The 19,135-nt window shown below is 59.7% G+C and overlaps 1 protein-coding gene across 7 annotated transcripts in view; it reads right to left on the bottom strand.

The window, feature by feature from the left end:
* The window catches only part of CAMK2B (calcium/calmodulin dependent protein kinase II beta), a 90,814-nt gene that overhangs the window by 39,009 nt on the left and 32,670 nt on the right, over positions 1–19,135 (bottom strand). For all 7 annotated transcript variants that reach the window (XM_047763384.1, XM_047763381.1, XM_047763382.1 and 4 more), the window contains exons 2-3: positions 16,638–16,732; positions 348–407 (exon numbers count right to left, since the gene is read on the bottom strand). In XM_047763384.1, coding sequence (XP_047619340.1) covers positions 348–407; positions 16,638–16,732 — 155 coding nt within the window. The remainder of the gene's footprint in view (positions 1–347; positions 408–16,637; positions 16,733–19,135) is intronic.

Here is a 19,135-nt window from a genome sequence, read left to right as displayed (position 1 = left end):
ACCTGCGTCCTCATGCTAGTCAGATTCATTTCCACTGCGCCATGACGGGAGCTCCCTGTGGCTCTTCTGAAGCCAAAGAACATGAGGACCCTGTGTGTTTTCAGCAGAATCAGGGCTCAGAGCTACACAGCGGTGGGCGGGGACCGGGCCAGGAGGAGCCCAGCCTTGATCCCCCGCCCCAGGGGGCTGCCCCAAAGCCTCTGCAGGAAGGAGGAGACAGAGACCCTGCGGGTAGGACCCTTCCGTGGGGAAGGAAAGGGATACCTTTGGGATACCTTCGGGGTCCCTCTGCCAGCTGTACAGGAAAGCTGGGCCCCCGCCCCCACCCCCCTCGGCGGGCCGCTCACCGATGTTGGAATGCTTCAGAAGACGGCAGATTCGAGCCTCCCTCTCCAGCTTCTGGTGGTCTGGGGACAGAAAGGGACATGGCATCACCTCATGCCCCTGCAGCCAGTAGCACCCCAGTGCCCGACTGCACGCTGGACAGGCCGCCACCACGGGGCTCACAGCCAGGGTGTGGCCACCACTTTCCACAGCGTGGCTCCAGCTGACAGGAGCCTGCCCCATGGACCCATCAGGGGGTGCCCTCTTGCCTCGACCTGGACCCCCAGCGGGCAGCGCTGGGGTCAGAAACAGCCGCCCCTGCCTGGAGGAGAGGCCCTCGGGAGGCAGGAATGGAAGTTTCCTCAGATGATTCAGGAAAAGGCCATCCAGCAGCCACAGAATGGACAGCACCAATTTCATCCTTCACGTATTTGTCCTCATTCTAGACTCCAGCGGAGCTTCCGGCAGAGGCCTAGTTTGCTCTTCAGAGGCGGCTGTGGGGCCGGCCGAGCAGCGTGCGCGGTCTGCGACTCTGGCTGGACACGTGGGGAAAGGGTGCTCGACCCGCCCCTCACCCCATGCACAAACCTGCAAAACACCGGCCTGTATTTGGAGGGGCCCTGGTAGTTTATGCAACATCGGCGAGCCGCAGCCCCTAAAACCTGGCGTCCCCCATCCACCAAGAGAGGCACATGCCCTGGGTTCCAGAGGCTGCCCCCTCAAGGCCTGAGCAACTTATCAGCCAGAAAGTGTACCTTTCAAAGAAACAGAGGTACCAGGAGGATTTTAGAAGCTGGCAGATTTTAGAAGATTGTTACAGCCAAAAAAAAAAAAAAAAATCCTGGAAAAAAAAAAGCACATTTCCACTGACTGGAGAAGAGAGAAATAAGCGTGGCTCTCATCACACCGTGGAACGCACCCATCCACCCGTGTGCATCACCCCAACCTCCCCGCGGGAGGCTGAGCAGAAAAGGCCGCGCACGGAGGAAGAAGAGCCAAACTCCACTTCGTTCACGTCGAGGTCAGCGCACACGGCACACGTGTGGCCGGACAGCAAGAACAGGAGGGGGTTTTCTGAGTTCAGGACGGCGGCGGCCCCAAAGGGGAATGTGACTGGAGAGGGGGGTGCCTGCGGCCTGAGGCCCCCCACACCCCCCCTGCTTGCACTGAGCCCCTTACAGCAAAGGGCCTGGGGAGAACATTTATACACCAGACAAGACCACAGGACCGCTGGGTTCCCCCGGGAACTCCCGGCAGCCCTCACTGCTGGACACGGTTAATGTGTTCATTACAAAGTGTCCTCCGAGGCAGTAGAGCCCCTCGAAGGCCATCCCTGCCTCTGCTGGGGCAAGAGACCCAGCCACCAACAGGTCCCCCTGCAGGAAGGGAGCCTGCCAACACATCTGTGGTCAGCTCCCCCTGGGCCACCTGAACCCGGGCCTACTTGCGATTGCGTGTGAACGGGAAAGTCATGCCTGCGGACAGGAATCTCTCTGGGAACACGTCGGGCACCTAGCTGGCTCTTCCTCCTCTCAGGATGGGCACTCAAGCTTCCCGAAAATGCTATCATCTCCCTGAGCTGCCCACCTGGCTCCCGCCTATCAGGCCAGGCCCCTTGGCACTGGGAGGGCCCCAGCAGTACTGCAGGGCAGGGGCTGGTCCCTCGGGACAGTCCCTCATGCCCTCCCTGGCCCCCTCACCCCCACACCCACGCAGCAAGCACTCGTGGGGCCATCCTGCTGGAGGGGAGGGAGGTAAGGCATCAGCAGACAGGAAGTAGCCGTGTCAGTGACACCAAGCAGCCTGAAAGTCACCATTAGGAGGGACGAGGAGAGGAGTTCTCGCTGTGGCGCAACAGGATTGGCGGCATCTTGGGAGCACTGGGACGTAGGTTCGATCCCCAGCCCAGCACAGTGGGTTAAGGATCCGGCATTTGCCGTAGCTGTGGCTTAGGCTGTGTCTGCAGCTTAGATCTGATCCCTGGCCTGGGAACTCCATATGCCGTGGGGCAGCCAAAAATGAAAAAAAGGAAGGATAAGTGGAAAATAGCCCAAGTAGCATGGGTTCCCCTGTTCCATAGGATGAAGCTCAAAAACAGGCAACACGAAACATAACCATGGGAGGGGGGAGCGTGTGTGTATATACATGAGGCCCACTCTAGAGAGAAGCAGGGCAGTGGTCCTGGCACCATCCGGGAGGGCTGGAGGTGCGGGTGACGGCTTCCCGGGGTCGTCATCTTTCATTGCGTTTGTCTGACATTTTTCAAACTTCGAGCTGTGCGAATAATACAAAGTACTAACGGACAGCATGGTCCGTCCTACACCTACACGGACGTCCTCTGCCGCATTTTGAGGGCAAGCCCCCCCGCCACGTCCTTTCACCGGGGACCAGCTCAGCGTGCATTTTGTAAGAATAAGAACATTCGCTTACGTAATCTCCGTGCAGCTGCCCCACTCGCTAAATCCAATGCGGATCTGGTCTTCAGTCTTACTTAGCGTCCACATTCCAATTTGGTCCCTGTCCCCATAATGTCATCACCAATTCCCGGCCCCCAGGGGGACAGCAAGTGAGCATGTGGGCGGGGCTGGAGCCAGGCTGAGGTCAGGGAGCGCCCAGGAGGGTAAAGGGATGGGAGAAGGGATACTTGTCTCTGGAGAAATTGCCTGATGGCAGTCACAAACAAAAACGAGAAAAACCCATGTGGGAAGCCACCTTTGGGAAGCAGATGACTCAAACATCTGTTTTATTACCAAAACTCATCACTAAGGGCTGAGCCCCATCCCCCCAAATCTTGACCTATTCCTGAGTGTGTTTGGGAAGATACATTATTTTTGTGGGACCAAGAAGGGACACGACGCTGCCCAGCCCAGGCGCCTGTCGGTGTCCGACCCATGGCCACCCAGGTCACTGACCTTTCGGGCTGTCCCCTTTCTCCATCGGGCACAGCAGCACTCGGCCAGAGTGGCTCTGAAACTCCGCAGCACGGCACGCTCTCCGAGCTGGCAAGGCTTCCTCACGTCAAGACGGTAACTGCTTCGCTCAGAGTGGCACAATTACAGGTGGTTTTTCTTCTTTCTATTTTCCCCCCACTTGTGTTACTTTTATAACAGGGCAAAACACTGGGTTTTTTCGTTAAGTTTGATCTTGTCTCTGGTGAGCACAAAGCTGCTGGGTAAATATGATGGGGGGGGGGGTGTCCGAAAGCTGGTAACACCTGCCCCGGAATTAAAAATCGAAGCTGCTATTCCGGGAGCTCGGATGGGAACCAGAAGCCACAGGAGAGGGGCTGGAGGACGAGGTGGGTCCTCTCCGGCCCAGAGGCCCATCCAGGCACGTGGCCATGGGAGGAAGAATCCAGCACCCTAACTTTGCCCCATCCTGTGATTTTTCTTTCTACAGAGTTGAGAAATTATTTCTGAACTTCAAATTAATATCATAAAACCCATCACAGACACGGTGAGGGAGTCAAACTGACCCCAGCCCAGCTCACAAGAAGTGTGTCCAAGCCCTAAACTGTCAGTGGGAACCTGGGAGGACATCACTCCCCCCACCTCGTCCCCGACGGGCAGCAGGACATGGGACAGGCCAGCGAAGCTGACCAAGGTCTGGGACCTCTCGGGGCTGCTCATCTGCTCATCCCTGCCGGTCTGCCTTCTTCCCGGGGCTCTGGCCCCAGGGACCTGCCTGGACTCAGAAGACCAGGGCAGTAACCACCGGGCTGGCATGTGGGGGGAACTCAGTCAGACTGCCCACCCTTCCCAGGGTCCATCAGCACCTGAGGCCCCCAGCCCAGTACCCTTCCTGGGGGAGGTCCCAAGAGTCTTCCTGAGCAGCCAGACCCTGCCCTGCCCACGACAGTGATGTTGTGACTGGGTGGGCAGCGGGAGACCCCAGGAGGGGCCAACTGAGCTCCTGCCAGGGCTGTGGAGGCCCCAGGGGCTTTTAACCCCGCCAAGAGGCTCAAAAAGGCCCTCCCAGGGCTGTGGCCCGGTGCCTGGAGTTGCCCTGGGGCCCAGGCACCTGCTGCTTGTGGCCCTGCTGCCATGTCAGCTAAGGTTTTGTGACTGATCATCAGTATGTGTCTTGGAAGGTATGCCCACCAGTGCAGGCCTGAAACCAAGGATGAGTGAGCCCAAGAATCCACCCCCAGAGACCCACAGGTATCCTGCCTCCAGATGGCACTGGGTCCCCTCTCCAGGGTCAGTCCCTGCATCAACCCTTGTATGCATTGGCACCAGGGACTTTTCCACGGAGGGGACTGAGGGTGACCTCCGAAATGGGGGGCAGAAGAATGGGGGGCAGGGAGTGAGGGCATTAGCCGAGCCCCGCCCTCAGCCTTCAGAATGCCACCCCTTCAAGGGGAGGCCTCTGCCTTCCTCTCACCTGCAGAACTGAAGCCAGCAGTGACCATCTCCTAGGGACCCAGGGGACACCAGTCCTGGGTCCCAAGAAGCAGGTGCCGCAGCGCTATGGGTCCCAAGGAGTGCAGGGTCGGGGGCCCTGATGATGCCTGTGGGAGACTCAAGGCGACACCAGAATCAGGTTGTGGAGGAACCCGCCATTGATGGGGGGACAAACTCAGATCTCATCCCCTCTCCAATATGAGGCTCTGAAACAGAACACCCGCGTTCAGCCATCTCTTAAATGCTCAGCCTTCTTACGGATCCGCACCCCCACAAGAAAACCAGCCCAAGTGGGTGTGGGCCCATAGCCAAAGGTGACTGGCTTGCTGAGTCTGGGGCAACCTGACACATCATGTGACACTTCACTGCGCCCAAGAAGGGGCCGAAAGAGGCATAAGACAAGCTATTAATTTCTCCTGCCAGCTAAACACCCTGCAAATAAAACACACCATTCACTTACTCCCCATAAAAATGATTACAGAACGAAACAAAAAGAACTTTATTTGGAGCTCCCCCTGTGGCACAATGGGATTGGAGGCATCTTAGGAGATGCTGGGATACGCGTTCAATCCCCAGCCCGGCACAGTTGGTTAAGGATCCAGCATAGCTGCGGCTGTGGTTTAGGTCACGAATGTGGCTCCAATATGATCCCTGGTCTGGGAACTCCATATGCCGCAGGGAGGCAAAAAAAACCCTTTACTCAAAGATACCAGCTACCCTGGGCCTGCGATCACCAGCCTGCCCCTTGCTTGAGCTCCAGCCACAGCTCTGCAGGCTCCATCCCACAGCCCCACAGCCTACACCCGGGGCCACACGGGGCCTGGAAGCTTTCTGGGTGACTCTGCTTTGATTTCTGTGCCAGGCCCGCCCTGTACTCCTGGGGTCCCCAAGCTCCAGGTGGCCCTGTGCAAACCTGCACACTCCACACGGGTGCACACGCCCGACGGGACGGCAGATCCCAGACCCCAGGACCCTACAGGAGCCAGGGAGGGACCCGCCTGAGACTGTCACTGTGCCGAGCCATGGCTGGCATCCACACCACCAAGGAGATAAGCAGGGAGCCCCAAGGGGCAGAAAGAGACAGGCGCTTCCACACGCGACCACGTGTAGGCGCTGTCTGCACAGCTCAGGCATTAAATGTCAAAGTGGAATAATGCCCTGAGGAATGGCAGTGGGACACTTAAGCCAGCCCTTCACCTCCCCAAACTCATCAATGGGACGGATTCCCCGAGACAGGGGCACCCCAAGCTAAGTCCAGAATGAAGAGAAGGCTGCTGAGGGCAGAGGTGGGAGAGGATGCTCGTGGGCCCCGCTGCACCCTGCAGGGTGGAGCACAGTCACCGTCGAGGAAACAGGCAGCCGGAGAAGCTCAGAGGTCCCAAGGCCAGAACTCCACTCAAGGCTGGTGACCGCCCCCGCAGACTCCCCCCTCCGCCCAGTGACAGCCGCCTTCCCAGCCCCCACCTGCTCCCTGGCTGTGGGTGACTCACAGCAGAATGGCAGGGTTGGGGGGGCAGTGGTGGAAGGAGCCAGGAGAAGGGCGACAGGAGGGACGTGGGTGGGCGCCTGGCCCCTTGCCAGCTGCCAGGAGCAGCAATAGTGCTGTCACCAGCAGAAGGACACCCGCAAGGCGCCGGGGGGGGGGGGTGGAGAGGGACGGGGTGGGGGTGGGGGGACAGGAAGCCCACTGGGCAGGAGGGGCTGCCATCCTCTCCCCGAGGCTCTGCCTGGGACAAGTGAGGCCACAATGTCTCAGGAAGTCAAGAATAAGGACAGGTTACTGTCCCCAACACGAAATTCTACACAGTAAGTCCACACCACCCCCGCACGTGCAAGGGGCTCAGGAACACTGTCTCCTCCCAGGGTGGCCCTGGACCCCCACAGACCCCTGGGTTTGGGGGGCTGTGCTCACTGGGGAGCCCCAACCAACGCAAGGGTCTCTGTTGGCTTCCACACACCCTCCCACCCCCAGCCGGAGGACGACCTGGCCAGGGAGAGCTGGCGACAAGGGGGTGGCAGAGGATCTGCTGGGGCTCTGGCCTGGGACAGGGGTGGGCACCAGTGGAGGGGGGTGGGCACTGCACCTGCTGCCTGGGACACCCCGCCAAACATGCAGCTTCTGGGCTCTGAGCCAGGAGGGCTCTGGGCATATCATACTGGGGTCAGGCCCCCACCCCAGGGTTATTGTCCACTTCTGCCCCGAAGCACAGACCCCTGCCCATGTGGTTGAGTCCCCACAGGAGAACAGGGGCGGGGAGAGCTGGCGCTCAGTTGGTGGGGTATGGGGGTGTGCATGTGGTCAGGCCCCGGAGGGTGACACATCTATAGGATCACCTGCCTGAACCCGGAGCAATGATGGGGGGATGCGGGCGGGGGATGGCAGCTGTGGGAAGTGCAGGCAGCTGCCCGCCCTCCACTGCCTCATGCGTCCTCCCTCGGGTGCTGGTGACCAAAGGCTGGGGGCCCTGCACCAGCCAGAGGCAGAACTGCCCCCCCACCCCCCTCTGTCTGGGGGAGGCCAGATGCCCATGCCCACCACCTTGGGAGAGCTCAGGAGGGCCGGAGCCTGCAGGGGGCGCCAGCTTCCACGTCCTATCCTGTGTGTCCAGCTGTTGGCTCCACAGGGTGGGGACTGTCCAGGCTCCCCTTCCCTCCAGGCTACACCAGCAGTGAACCCAAACCAACACCATCAAGCTGAAGGACGGCAGGCTCGCCTGTGGGCCGGGCTCGGGGGCCATGGGGACTCTGAACACAGGGCCTTGAACAGGGCCAAGCCTTGGTACCCGTGTCTCAGGGGTCCATGTGTGAAAGGGTTGGGGGGCGGTGTTCCAGAGAGAAGCCATGGAAGAGAGGAAACCCCGCTGCCAGGCCCTCCCTGAGCCTGCTCTGCAGAGTCGGGCACCCGGCCCATCATCCTCGCCATCCTGCTTTCCTCCTCCAGCCTCCGTCCGACACGGCACTCAGGCCCCCAGCAGTTGTCTCCACTGTCCCCTCCTGGGGCTTCGATTCTTCCAAAGGGAAGTGGGGGCAGTGGCTGCGAGGAGGACGGGGACCTGCTATCCCCAGGTGACGCCCCCCACAGGGCCCTGGGATGCACCACCAGGGGCTCCCTCCTCTCCTTCCTACCCATCTCCACCACTTATGCCATTGGATGCCATGAGAGAGCATTCTAGAATTTTCAGACGCTCATGGATATTCACAGAAGATATCCACGGAAGCCAATCATTGCCCTCCCCCCCATCAACTCCTTCACTCACGGGTCCCAGAGTTTACAAAGTCCCAAGGGACAGAGCATGGAAACCCAAGGCTGGCAGCCCTCGTGGCTCCAAGATGCTGGGTCAGAATCTGAAAGAACATCCTGGCCATTCACAGCCACCAGCAGAGTCCAGGGCCAAGCCCATGGCGACCTCCAGCCTGGGCACCACACCCCACCGCCTACAGTCCTGTCCTCAGAGTCCAGGAAGGGGCTGGGCAGGCCTGGGGGGTGGCCCAGGGCCAGACGGAGGCCAGTTCAAGGTGAGCACCAGTCCCTGCTGGCCCTGGAGGCTCTGATCCCGCCTTTGTCCCCCTTCCAGGCATAGGACGGACAGGCTACAGGGGAGGATGCGGCTCCCAGGAAGGCCGTCATCAGCTCTTGTCTCCTGACTGGGCTCACGGAGCCGGAGCACGTGGGACAAACCAGCGTAACCCCAGGGCCAGTGCAGGGTCCCTTAGCCATCATGTCACTGTCGCAGGGTACAAGCTGGTTCAGGCGCTGGAGGAGGTCACAGGGAAGCGTTGCCCTAAAATCCTGGTGGTTCCTCCGCTCCAGAGCACTAGCACCTGCCTGCAGGTCCACCTCCGATTAGCACCTGCTGTTTGCAGTCCTGGCTCTTTGGCTCCTGAGAGGACCCAAGAGCTGCTAAGGGTTCCCCGAGAGGTAGAGCTGTTATTAACATTACCCCCCACTTTCAGAGGGAGCATGGGCACAGGAAGGCCAGGGGGCGGGGAGTGGAGCTGGGCCACCACCCGGGGGGCTGGCACGGAGGCCCCTGCCATCCCGTCGCCTTCAATGGGCTGATGTGCCTGACCCCAGTCCGCCGCCCAGGAAGCATTTAGGGCCCTGGGGGCATCGCGTCCTGCTCTGGTCCAGCTCAGGGGTTCCCAGGGTCACGCTGCAGCCCCGCAGAGCCATGACGATGAAAAGAGCGGCTCCCCCTGTAGCTTCTTGTGCCTGTTTTGTTTTAAAAAGGCAGCATGGCAACCAGCAATTATCACAGCAGCGTCACGGGCAGCCACACCAGCCCAGGAAGAGCTGCAGCCGCAGCGCAGGAACAAAGCAAGGGGCCCGGACCTGCTGCCAGGTGCACTGGGGAGCATCCCGCCGCTGCCCTCTCCCCGCACCACAGCTCTGAGGCCTCGGAGCCACTTGCTGGTCGCGTGGTCCCAGAGCCCTCGCTCCAGGTCCCTGTGGGATCTCAGCTGGCCCTCCGGGGGGGGCAGAGGCGCCCTCTGCAGGCTCAGAGCCATCACCACCCAACATAGGACTCTGCTCCGCTTTGAAAGAGAGGTGGCATCTCAAGACACAAGGCCTGAAATTGAGGCTGCATGTGGCACGCTACCTTGACGTCCGGGAAACGGCGAGGGCCGACAGGGCCTAGCCATAGTCTCCCCTCCCCACCCCGCTCCCCCTGCCCAGCGGCCCTTGTCACCCCCGCAGAGCTGGTCTAGCCCCACGTAGCAGCCTCTGTTCCCTGCCGGTGAAGAACTGTTCCAACAAGCCGACCACACACCCCTGCAGGAACCAGGGCACCCCACTCTCTCGACATGACGAAGCCTGCCTCTCTCAGTCCACTGCCAACTCTGTCCCCGGTGCACCCGTGTGCCGTGTGTGACACAAGTGTCCTCCCCGGGCTCTGATCCTGCGTCATATCGACAACTAACCATCCAGCTCTCTGGAGTCCCTGTCCTGTGTTTGGTCATGCCCACAACCCCAGGGCAGGCTCTACCTTCACTAATGGGTAGAAAAGAGGCAATGTGAACCAAAAAGCACTATCCTCTCCAGTCCTCAGTTTTACCAACTGTGAAACGGGTCAGTAGGGCATGGATCCCACCCGTGGCGGCCTTGTTTCCTACTTCCTGCCCCGTCCCAGTGCATTAGGTCCTAGGCCTGGGGTAGGGTCTCATCCATCCCAAGACAGCGCCCGTGACGCTGCCGCAGCACCAGGGCCCAGACATGCTCTTGGCAGTGAGCAGAGACGTGGTGTGCTTTCCAGGCTAGGGCATGGGCCCCGGAGGGTACAGGGCTCACCCTGTCAGGGTCCTACACAGACCCAGCAAGACCCCCGAAGGGTTTAAAGGATGCTGGCCCAAGTGATAAAGAAAAGAGCAGGAGGAGGATGCTGGACCCAGGGGCCCCACCTGATAACTGCCAGTTCTTGGGGCCGTGAGGACACTGCAGGTTGCAGCCAGCTTGTGCCAAAGGCTCTACGAGTTAGATTTTTAAAAATTTAACACTTAATTAAATAGAGGGTTGAGAGTCATTCAGAATCTGTGAATGTGCTGAATAATTAGAGATTATTACACGACTGTTAACAAAAGCAGTCAGAGGACAATTAATTGATGGGGGGCTGGAGGGTATGGAGATCATTAGGCACATGAGTCTTTAAAACATTTTTGGAGTTCCTGTTGTGGCTCGGCAGAAAGGAACCTGACTGTTATCCATGAGGATGCGGGTTTGATCCCTGGCCTTGCTCAGTGGGTTAAGGATCTGGGGCTGCTGTGAGCTGTGGTGTAGGTCACAGATGTGGCTTGGATCTGGCGGCTGTGGCTGTGGTGTAGGCCGGCAGCTCCAGCTCCCATTCGACCCCTCGCCTGGGAACTTCCATGTGCGAGGGAGCAGCCCTAAAAAAAAAAAGAAAAAAGGAACTTTCTTGTTCCTGCCTCCTCCCTGCCCCCCCATCTTCTTCTCTCCCCCCCTTCTTTCATTCCCCCCCAACCCCCCGTCTTTGGAGCCAGTTTGGTAGGCTTTAGAGAGCACCCTGTGGAGTGAGTGCTGTGAGTCCGGGGAATAGGTGTCCCAGAATGACCCTGGTCCGTGGCTGAACTCGAAGGGAGGGAGGAGCCTGCACAGGAAGGGAAACCGAGTCCCACAGAAACAGAGAGACCCACAGGGACCCACAGCCTGATGAGCAGAGCCTGGGACATGGGCAGCTCTAGACCTCAAACAGCTGGGGGGCAGGGAGGGCTGCGATCAGGTGTGGGGCTCATCTCACAGGTGCCCGGCCGACCTCATGGGTGGGGGACTGAACTTCTAGGTGGGGCACTGACTTCACAGGTGGGGTTCACCGTGCAGGTGAGGGACTCACCTTGTAGGCGAGAGGTTCCGGCCACAGATAAAGATACAGGGGATCGCTTCTGAGCCTCCTCTGCCCCCAGGCTGATGGCCAGTTCACCCCGGCCCCATTCACCTGGAGCCACCCTCTCCGCAGGGTCTGTGTGGCCCCTTCTGCCTTGGGGACACCCTTGCCTAGGGTGTGAGAGGGAGGAGCTCTCTCTAGGGGGCTCTGGGGCTGAGCCTGCCCCCGACCCCAGACGAGCTCTGGACCCCTTCGCGCAGCGGGAACCAGGGGCTCCCCGGATGCAGTCCGCCCGCAGCTTTCCTGTCGGGCCCCCTACGTCCTACAACCGGGAAGACGACCCCGACTCAGAGGATAACGGGCCCGGGAATCTGTGGAACTGGGTTAAGGGAGGACGCGGCGCCGCATTGCAGCGGCGGCTGAGCATGCGCGGCGGCGGGCGCCGGCCGCCCCTCCCCTCCCCTGCTCTCCCCTCCCCTCCCCTGCCCTCTCCCCTCTTCCCTCCCCTGCCCTCTTCTCCCTTCCCTCCCCTGCCCTCTCCCCCTCCCCTGCCCTCTCCCCCTCCCTCCCCCCTCCCTATCCCCTGCCCTCTCACCCTCCCTCCCACTCTCCCCTCTCCCCCGCGGGCACCACTCCCGCCCCTCCTGGGCATCTCCCAACGCCCCAGGGGCGGAGCCAGGGCTTCACTGTGTAATGTCCCAATTTCAGATAAAAAATAATTTTTTAGATTATGTCTCAAACCTGAGTCAACTTTTGGTCGACCCTGCTCTTGAGTTGAGGCTCCAGGGGACCCTGGGCCGTGTGGGAGGGGTCTCCCTGGCGACCTGGAGGGTGCTTGGGGTGGGGATGCCTTCCTTGGCCCCAGAGTCAGTCCGAACCCTCCTGGGTTCTGTTGTCTGGGCTTGGGGGTATGGGGGAGCTGGAGGTGCCATGGCGCAGGTGGAGAGGGAGCAGGAGGGAAAGTTGGGGGCTCTTGTTGGGGGAAGCCCCCCATTCCCATCCCAGGGGGAGGATGGGGGAGCAATGAGAGAACCAGGCTGGGGTTGCCAGATTTAACAGCTAAATTCGAATTTCGGATGCACAATGAAAAATATTTGACAACAAGTGTATCCCACCCGGATGAGATGTACTTATACTAGAAAATGATTTGCTGTTTATCTGAATCTGGGAGATACTAATGCTAAAAAATTCTTTTTGCTTAGCTGAAGTTCAGATTCCTGGCCATTTGTGTCTTCTCAGACAAGGATGAACAGAGCTGTTGCGAGAACAGGTTTTTGTCATTAATTTGTCAGTCGAATAGGCTAAGGCAAAGCTGCCTCAAACTGGAGGGAAGACAGGGCAGAAGAAAAGGGGTGAGGGCCAGGCTCTGCGGCTGGGGATTCTGGGGAATACCCGCCCCGTGCTCCTGGTGGCCTCACCTGTGAGGAGAGCATGGGTGTGCAGCATCCTCCTCCTGCTCTTTTCTTTATCACTGAAAGCCTTGGACTGAGCCTGTCTGCTCGGCCCAGGAGTAGACACCCCTCCCTGCAGGGCTGGGCGAGGCCCCTCCACACTGCCCTGAAAATGAAGTGGGGGGTGGGGGGGGTGTTTCCCCTCCAGCCTCTGGGGCCTCTCTACTTCCCCACTTTCCCTCCTTCTAGGGCACTTGCCTGGCATCCTCCTTCCCATCCATGGGCCCCCTTTCCACCCCCGCCTTCCAGGACAACAGCTAGAGCAAGCATCTCTGCAGTGGCCCTCCTGGGGGTTGGGGGCAGCCAGTCTGGCATCAGGACACTCTGCTTGTTGCATGACTGACCCTGCACAGTGATCACCAGGACCCAGGGGGGAGCAGTGGGCTCCAGGCTTCCCCCCCCTGCTTCCGGACCACCCTCAGGCTTTGCAGCGGAACTTCTCCTGAACTTGGACCTCCAAGTGCTCCTGGGCTCAGTGACCAGGGGCCTCCCCTACAAACCTGAGCCTGCAGCACAAAACCCTCTTCTTCTAGACCTGGCTCCACCCAGTCCCCACCCCAGCATCGTGCCTGGGAGACTAACCTGACTCCAGCACAGACTCTGTGTCTGCTCTTTCAGAATCCATTCACCCAAACCATGCATGCATTCATTTAAAAACATGTATGGAGCGCTCACCCCTTATCAGGGCGGGGGTGATACAGTGGTGAACCAAACAGATGAAGTCCTGCCCGTACGGCCTGGCAGTCTGGTGGGAGAGACAGCCATAAAATCAACATAGAGTGCCTGGGTCCCGGATTCCTACTGAAGGCTCAGGGAAGACCCCCCTGAGAAAGTGCCATCAACAGGAGTTAAGCAGGTACAAAGTTCAGGAAAAGCATTTCCAGAGAGAAGGCAGGTGCAAAGACCCTGGGGTATACAGAACCAGAAGTGGCCAAGTGCCTGAGCAGAGCTGCTGGGAGGGAGGGAGAAGACAGGACCAGAAGGCAGAGTGTCAGGCCAGGTGAGAACTTGGGGTTTTGCATAGCCAACCCCCGAAGGGTTTAAAGGAGAGGGTGAGGTTCCTGAGTGTGTTTCCCAGGCTCTGGGCGGGGAGCTGGGAAGGCTCAGAGATGAACCAACTGCATTTGCCTGCAAGGGGCAAGTGATGGATGGAGAAATGCTTAAGGTGACTACTTCAGGGCCTGGGTGTTTCCAAGCTGGGTGGGAGGACCCAGGGAGACTCCCTGGAGGAGGAGTCCTAGGACCTGAAGGAAGGCTGGGCAGGCCGGTCTGGCCAGAAAGCAGGGAAGAAGGCAGAGAGGGGAGGCCTCTGGCAGCGCTACATCTGGCTGGCTCCTTGCAAGCCCCTTCCTCCACCTTTCTCCCTCACAAGGCCCCTGTGAGCTAGACGCCAGATTTATTTTACGGCTGCAGAAACTGAAGTCCAGGGAGACTAAGAAGCACGGCCAGGGTCATACAATGAGCAAGGCAGAGTCAGAGCTATGTAGCGGCAAAACCAAAGTCACCTGCCTGGCTGCCCCCCCTGCTGGCCTGTGCTTAGCGTGGAGACCCAGCGTCAGGGGCCCGAGACCCTCTCCCCCCACCCCCCCTGCTGCCCACCTGGCTCAGAAGGCCCCGAAGCAGCAGGGGAGGGTCAGAAGATCCCTGGGCCCCTTACAGGGAAGTGGCCAGTGGATTGTGAAGCTTTTTCTCTTAGAGAACCATGCCGAGGGCTACGGGTGAAAATAGGATGGTCTCAGATCCGCTGCGAGAGGTCGGGGTGGAGGCGGGGGTCACAGATGACGCAGAATGGCCAGAAAGTTGATAACTGTGGTGGTGAAGCTGGGAGCTCGAGCCATCATTTTCTCTGAACTTGGGGACGTTTGACATTTCCTATGACAGCAAGTTAAACGGCAAGGGGGGGATGCCCTAGACCCCCGTGGCACTGGGCAATGCAGAGGCCCAGGTGTGGAGGCAAAGCCGGGAGGGTCCTGCCTTCCCTGGCCCAGGAAATGGTCCCACAAGAAGGTGACAAGAGGCGAGAGCCCGTTGCTTCAATTCCAGACCAGTCCTGGCTGGCTGCCCTGCCATCCACCACCCAACCCAGGCTGTGCCCGGCAAGGAAACTGGGGCCAGGAGCAGGGCTGACCAGAGCCCCAGGTCTGCACGGCTCCGCAGTGGTACGTTAAGAGGCGTCTCCAGGGGCCCTACCTCCAGGACTCAGAGGCAGAAAGCAGGCTGTCTGTCGGGAAGTGGGCAGTAGGCCTGCTACTGCAGGGGCGGAAGAAAGAGCAGATGGTAATGATGGAACACGCCGGGAATTTCAGACTTCCACTACTCTTGATCCCCCCACTGTGTAGAACACGTCGGGGCTATAAACAAGGGAGCCTGATGTTACGTGCAAAGAGCTGCATGAATCCACCAAAACATACCAGGTGGTTTTCTGCTTGAGTCTCACAAACTCCTATTCATCCTTCAAAGCCCATTCGACCTCCCTGTGCCTGCCCCTGTGCTCCCACTCTGCACATGGGGCTGTCAAGGCTTGTTTGGATGTATTTGCCCATCACCCTGTCCTTGGTACCAGGCACGTGGGAGGGGCTGGGTAAACCTGGTGGCTGAGTGAGGGTCTCCCGCATTGGTCTAGGGGACATCTGAAGGTGGGCTCTCTCCCCCTCTAGCCTGACACAAGCCTGTGGAAGGAGAGGGAATGTTCCTCCTGCCTTAGGAGCTCCACATATACGGACACATCCGACTCCCGTATCCCACCAGTGCCACCCACACAGCATCAGAGGACATGGAAGCTTCCCTTTGTTCTGGCAGCACAGTGCATACAGCAGGCGCTCGGTAAATATTAGCTTTTGCACGATCACTATTATCCCAGCCTAGCTGTGGGACACACACGCCCCAGGGATGCCCAGGCCCTCAGGCTTCTCTCCGCAGTGTCCTCTCCCAACACCAGCGCAAAAATGAGGACGCAGGACTGACCCAGCCTGGGCACAACCAGGCCCTCGACCTGAGCTGGGACAGGCGTGCCTGCCCCTGCAGGCACTCAGCCCTGAGGGCCTGCCTGGTACACGGCAGGCACCCGAACACCTACACACAGCTCAGTGAGGGGCTTGGGGCTCAGCCACCCGCCCCCGCAAGCTGCTGGGCTGGAAACCGCAGACCCCACAGATGGGGCATCTTCAGCACCCGCCACGGGGAGGGACTCAGGCCAGCACTGCCAAGAGGCAGGGCCTCTTTGCCCAGGAGCCTCTCAATAGCTCAGATCTGTGTCGACACTAACTGGGGTCTGGGAGGCGGGAGGGCACCAGACCAGGGGCTTCGCTCGGCTCCCCTGCCCAGGGGTCACCCCCCCCTCGTGTCTGACCCTGGGACCCGCAAGGCACTCGGGTGTGGCAGTGCTGCCACCTCTCTGGGACGGCCCAGCCTTCCACCCCCACCTTGGGGACCCTGCCAACCCCCTGCTTCCCTGCCCCTTGCCCCCCGTTTCTGTGCTCTGACGTCACTGCTCAGGGTGGCATCTCTGCCGTGGCCCCGTCACAGTCACTCACCCCCGTCATCCCCTGCCCCCAGGTCCCGCTGCACCCGCAGCACTTGGAACACGTCAGATCGCACGGTTGTCCCCTGGCAAGGGTTCAGGAGGCGCTGGATAGGGTGAGGCCACATGCCCAGGGCCAGCACCACGCCTACCCCTCCAGGCCCACCGAGCCCCCGACCCCAGCAAAGGCAGGTGAGTCCTCGCGTGCCTCCCCGCAGCTGGAGGACCGGCAGGTGCTGAGTTAGGAAACAGCCATTCACACTGCCCCTCAAGCATCCCCTGGTCACCCAAAGTCCTCAGGTCACCAAGCCCTCCTCTGGCCCACAGTTCTTGGGCAGGTGACATCATCTGACCACTTCTGCCACCTGGCTGCTGCACGCCTCTCCCCTTCCAGCCCTGGGGAGGCGAGGCTGGGGCTTCCAGAGCCTCCCAACCAGAGCAAAAGTACCATTCTGGGTCTGAGGGGGTGCGGGTGCCCGGTCCTCTCAGCCCCATTCGGTTAGAGGCTCCAGTCACACCCCACTGCAGCCACGGATCCCGCTCCTTCTGTGCCCACCTGCGAGCCACGGCCGAGCCCCAGCCCGCAGCCCGTGTTCCCTACCTCGGGCCGAGAGCTTCTTGGTGTTGATGATCTTGGCTGCATACTCGTGGCCGGTGCAGAGCTTGACACAGCGTCGGACCACAGAGAAAGCCCCCCTGGGAGAGAACAGGAGGAGAGACAGCCGATTAATCCCCCGGGGAACCCCCAGCACCCAGGCCCGAGGCAAAGGTCTGCACAAGGAAGGGGTGCCCCTCCCAGACGGCTCCAGCCCACCCCACAGGGCGCCAGTCCGACAGGGGCCCCCCTCTCCTGGCGGCTGTCAGAGCCTCGCCGACCGGCACCCCTGCTCCTGGGAGACCCCTGGCCTCAGCATCCTCCTGGGCCTGCCGGACCGAGGGCCCTCCGGGGTGGTCTAAGCCTGCGTGCTCCCCCACTCTACGCCAAGTCCGTGAGACCCAGCGAGCCCTCGCAGAGCAGGGAATGCTGGTCTGGCTCCAGACGGCAGAACAAACAGGTGCAGCCCGCGGGGGGCTCCGTGAAGGGTCTGGAGGGAGGGAGAAGCATCGCATGGTTGAGCCGCAAAGCTGGAGGCGAGGGCCCCCTCTCCCAGAACCTCCAGCACCGCTGTCCCGAGTTCCGTCGGAGGCTGCACGTCCCACCGCTGAGAAGACATTTCCATGCCCACCTTGTTAGTGCTTTTCAGAGAGAAGCAGAGGTGGGGACCACCCTGGAGGGCCAAGAAAGAAACCCGGGAGCGGGGTTACTGCAGCCATGCAGAGGTCCTGAGGGTAACCCCCAAACACTGGTCCTTGAGAGGAAGCTTTGCAGGAGGTGACAGAGCAAGACGGAGCCCAGAGAGCAGGCCTGCGTGGGTCCGGGGCAGGTGTGGGGCACAGCCCGGAGGGAGCCTGGGGTCCATCAGACGGTCCTCCTTGGTATTCAACTTGTCACCACCCTTGGTTTAATTTGATTTCAGATCATTTTCGAAGAACATCAGAGCCGGCACATATGAGACCGCCGGAACAGGAAATGTCTTGGGAAGGGTCTTAGTCCAGACAGGAGGCCGCCAGGGAGGGGTGGGCACACAAAAGCCACATCTGGCTGAGCACACGCAGCCTGCAAGGCTGGGGACAGCCCTGACTGCAGGCGCCTCCTCTGTCTTCCCTCCCCAGAGGCCTCGCAGGCACAGCCCTCATTGGGAGCCAGTCTCTCCTCTGCCCAGAGAGCCCAAGAAGCCCGCCAGCTGCCCCGAGCCCGGGCTCTGGGTGGCCGGAAAGCAGCATCTTAAACAGGGAACATTTCTTTGCTCTAATCCTTTTTGAAATAAAAATTCCATTAAGACGTACAATTCACTTCCTTGGAAAAAAATATTACACTAAATCTAATTGAACATTTTCTTTGCTCTTTAGGGCCGTGCCCGCGGCATGTGGAGGTTCCCAGGCTAGGAGTTGAATCAGAGCTACAGCTGCTGGCCTACACCACAGCTCACAACAAAGCTGGATCCTTAACCCATTGAGAGAGGCCAGGGATCAAACCTGCATCCTTATGGAAACTAGTCAGATTTCCCAGGGAGCCACAACACGAACTTCCCTAATTAGGATCAATAGCTGTACTCGGAGCCATAGCTTTGTTTTTTCTTGTTCTTTTTCTGGCTGCACCTGAGGCATATGGAAGTTCCCAGACTAGGGATAGAATCTGAGCTGCAGATGCAACCTACACCACAGCTGCGGCCACACGGGTCCTTAGCTTAACCCCCTGCAGCACAGCAGGAACTCCTGTCTTCGCTTTTTCAATGTTGGCAGGAGAAGGGACAGTGGCTGCCCCTGGGGGCGGGGAGGCCCGGGCTTGGGTTGGGGGTGCACTAGTCACTCCACATCCTTTGCCCTCTGTCATTTTCTTACCCTGTGCATGGGTTCCCTTCTCAAAATATTCTTTTATTGTGAGAAAAAAAAACATAAAGGGAATTCCCCTGGTGGCTCAGTGGGTGAAGGACCCGTCGTTGCCACTGCTGTGGTGCAGGTTCAATCCCCAGCCCAGGAACTTCTGCATGCTGCAGACGCAGCCAACGCAAGAAAATGAAGAAAAGTAAAGAAAGGATGACTTCTTTTTCGACCCGTGACTCTGGCCTGGGATGTAGTGGGTGAGGGACAAAGAACAGGCTCCAAGAAGGTCTGGGTTCAGGAGTTCCTGTCGTGGCACAGCAGAAATGAATCTGACTAGGAACCATGAGGTTGCAGGTTCCATCCCTGGCCTCGCTCAGGGGGTTAAGGATCCAGCGTTGCTGTGACCTGTGGTGTTGCAGACGTGGCTTGGATCCGATGTTGCTGTGGCTGGGGCTGGGGCTGTGGTATAGGCCGGCAGCTGCAGCTCTGATTCAACCCCTAGCCTGGGAATCTCCAAATGCCGCAGGTGCAGCCTTAAAAAGCAAAAAGCAAAGGTCTGGGTTCAAGTCCTGCTTTGTCTCTTCCTGGCTTGCACCCTCTGAGCCTGTTTCCCCATCCATCTAAGGAGCAGGACAGGTTCAAGGGATGCTCTGTGCTGGGGGGAATGAGGAAGGC

Source organism: Phacochoerus africanus, chromosome 16, assembly GCF_016906955.1.
Source record: "Phacochoerus africanus isolate WHEZ1 chromosome 16, ROS_Pafr_v1, whole genome shotgun sequence".
In the NCBI taxonomy this organism is placed as follows: Eukaryota; Metazoa; Chordata; class Mammalia; order Artiodactyla; family Suidae; genus Phacochoerus; species Phacochoerus africanus.
This window is presented reverse-complemented; position numbering and strand designations above follow the sequence as displayed.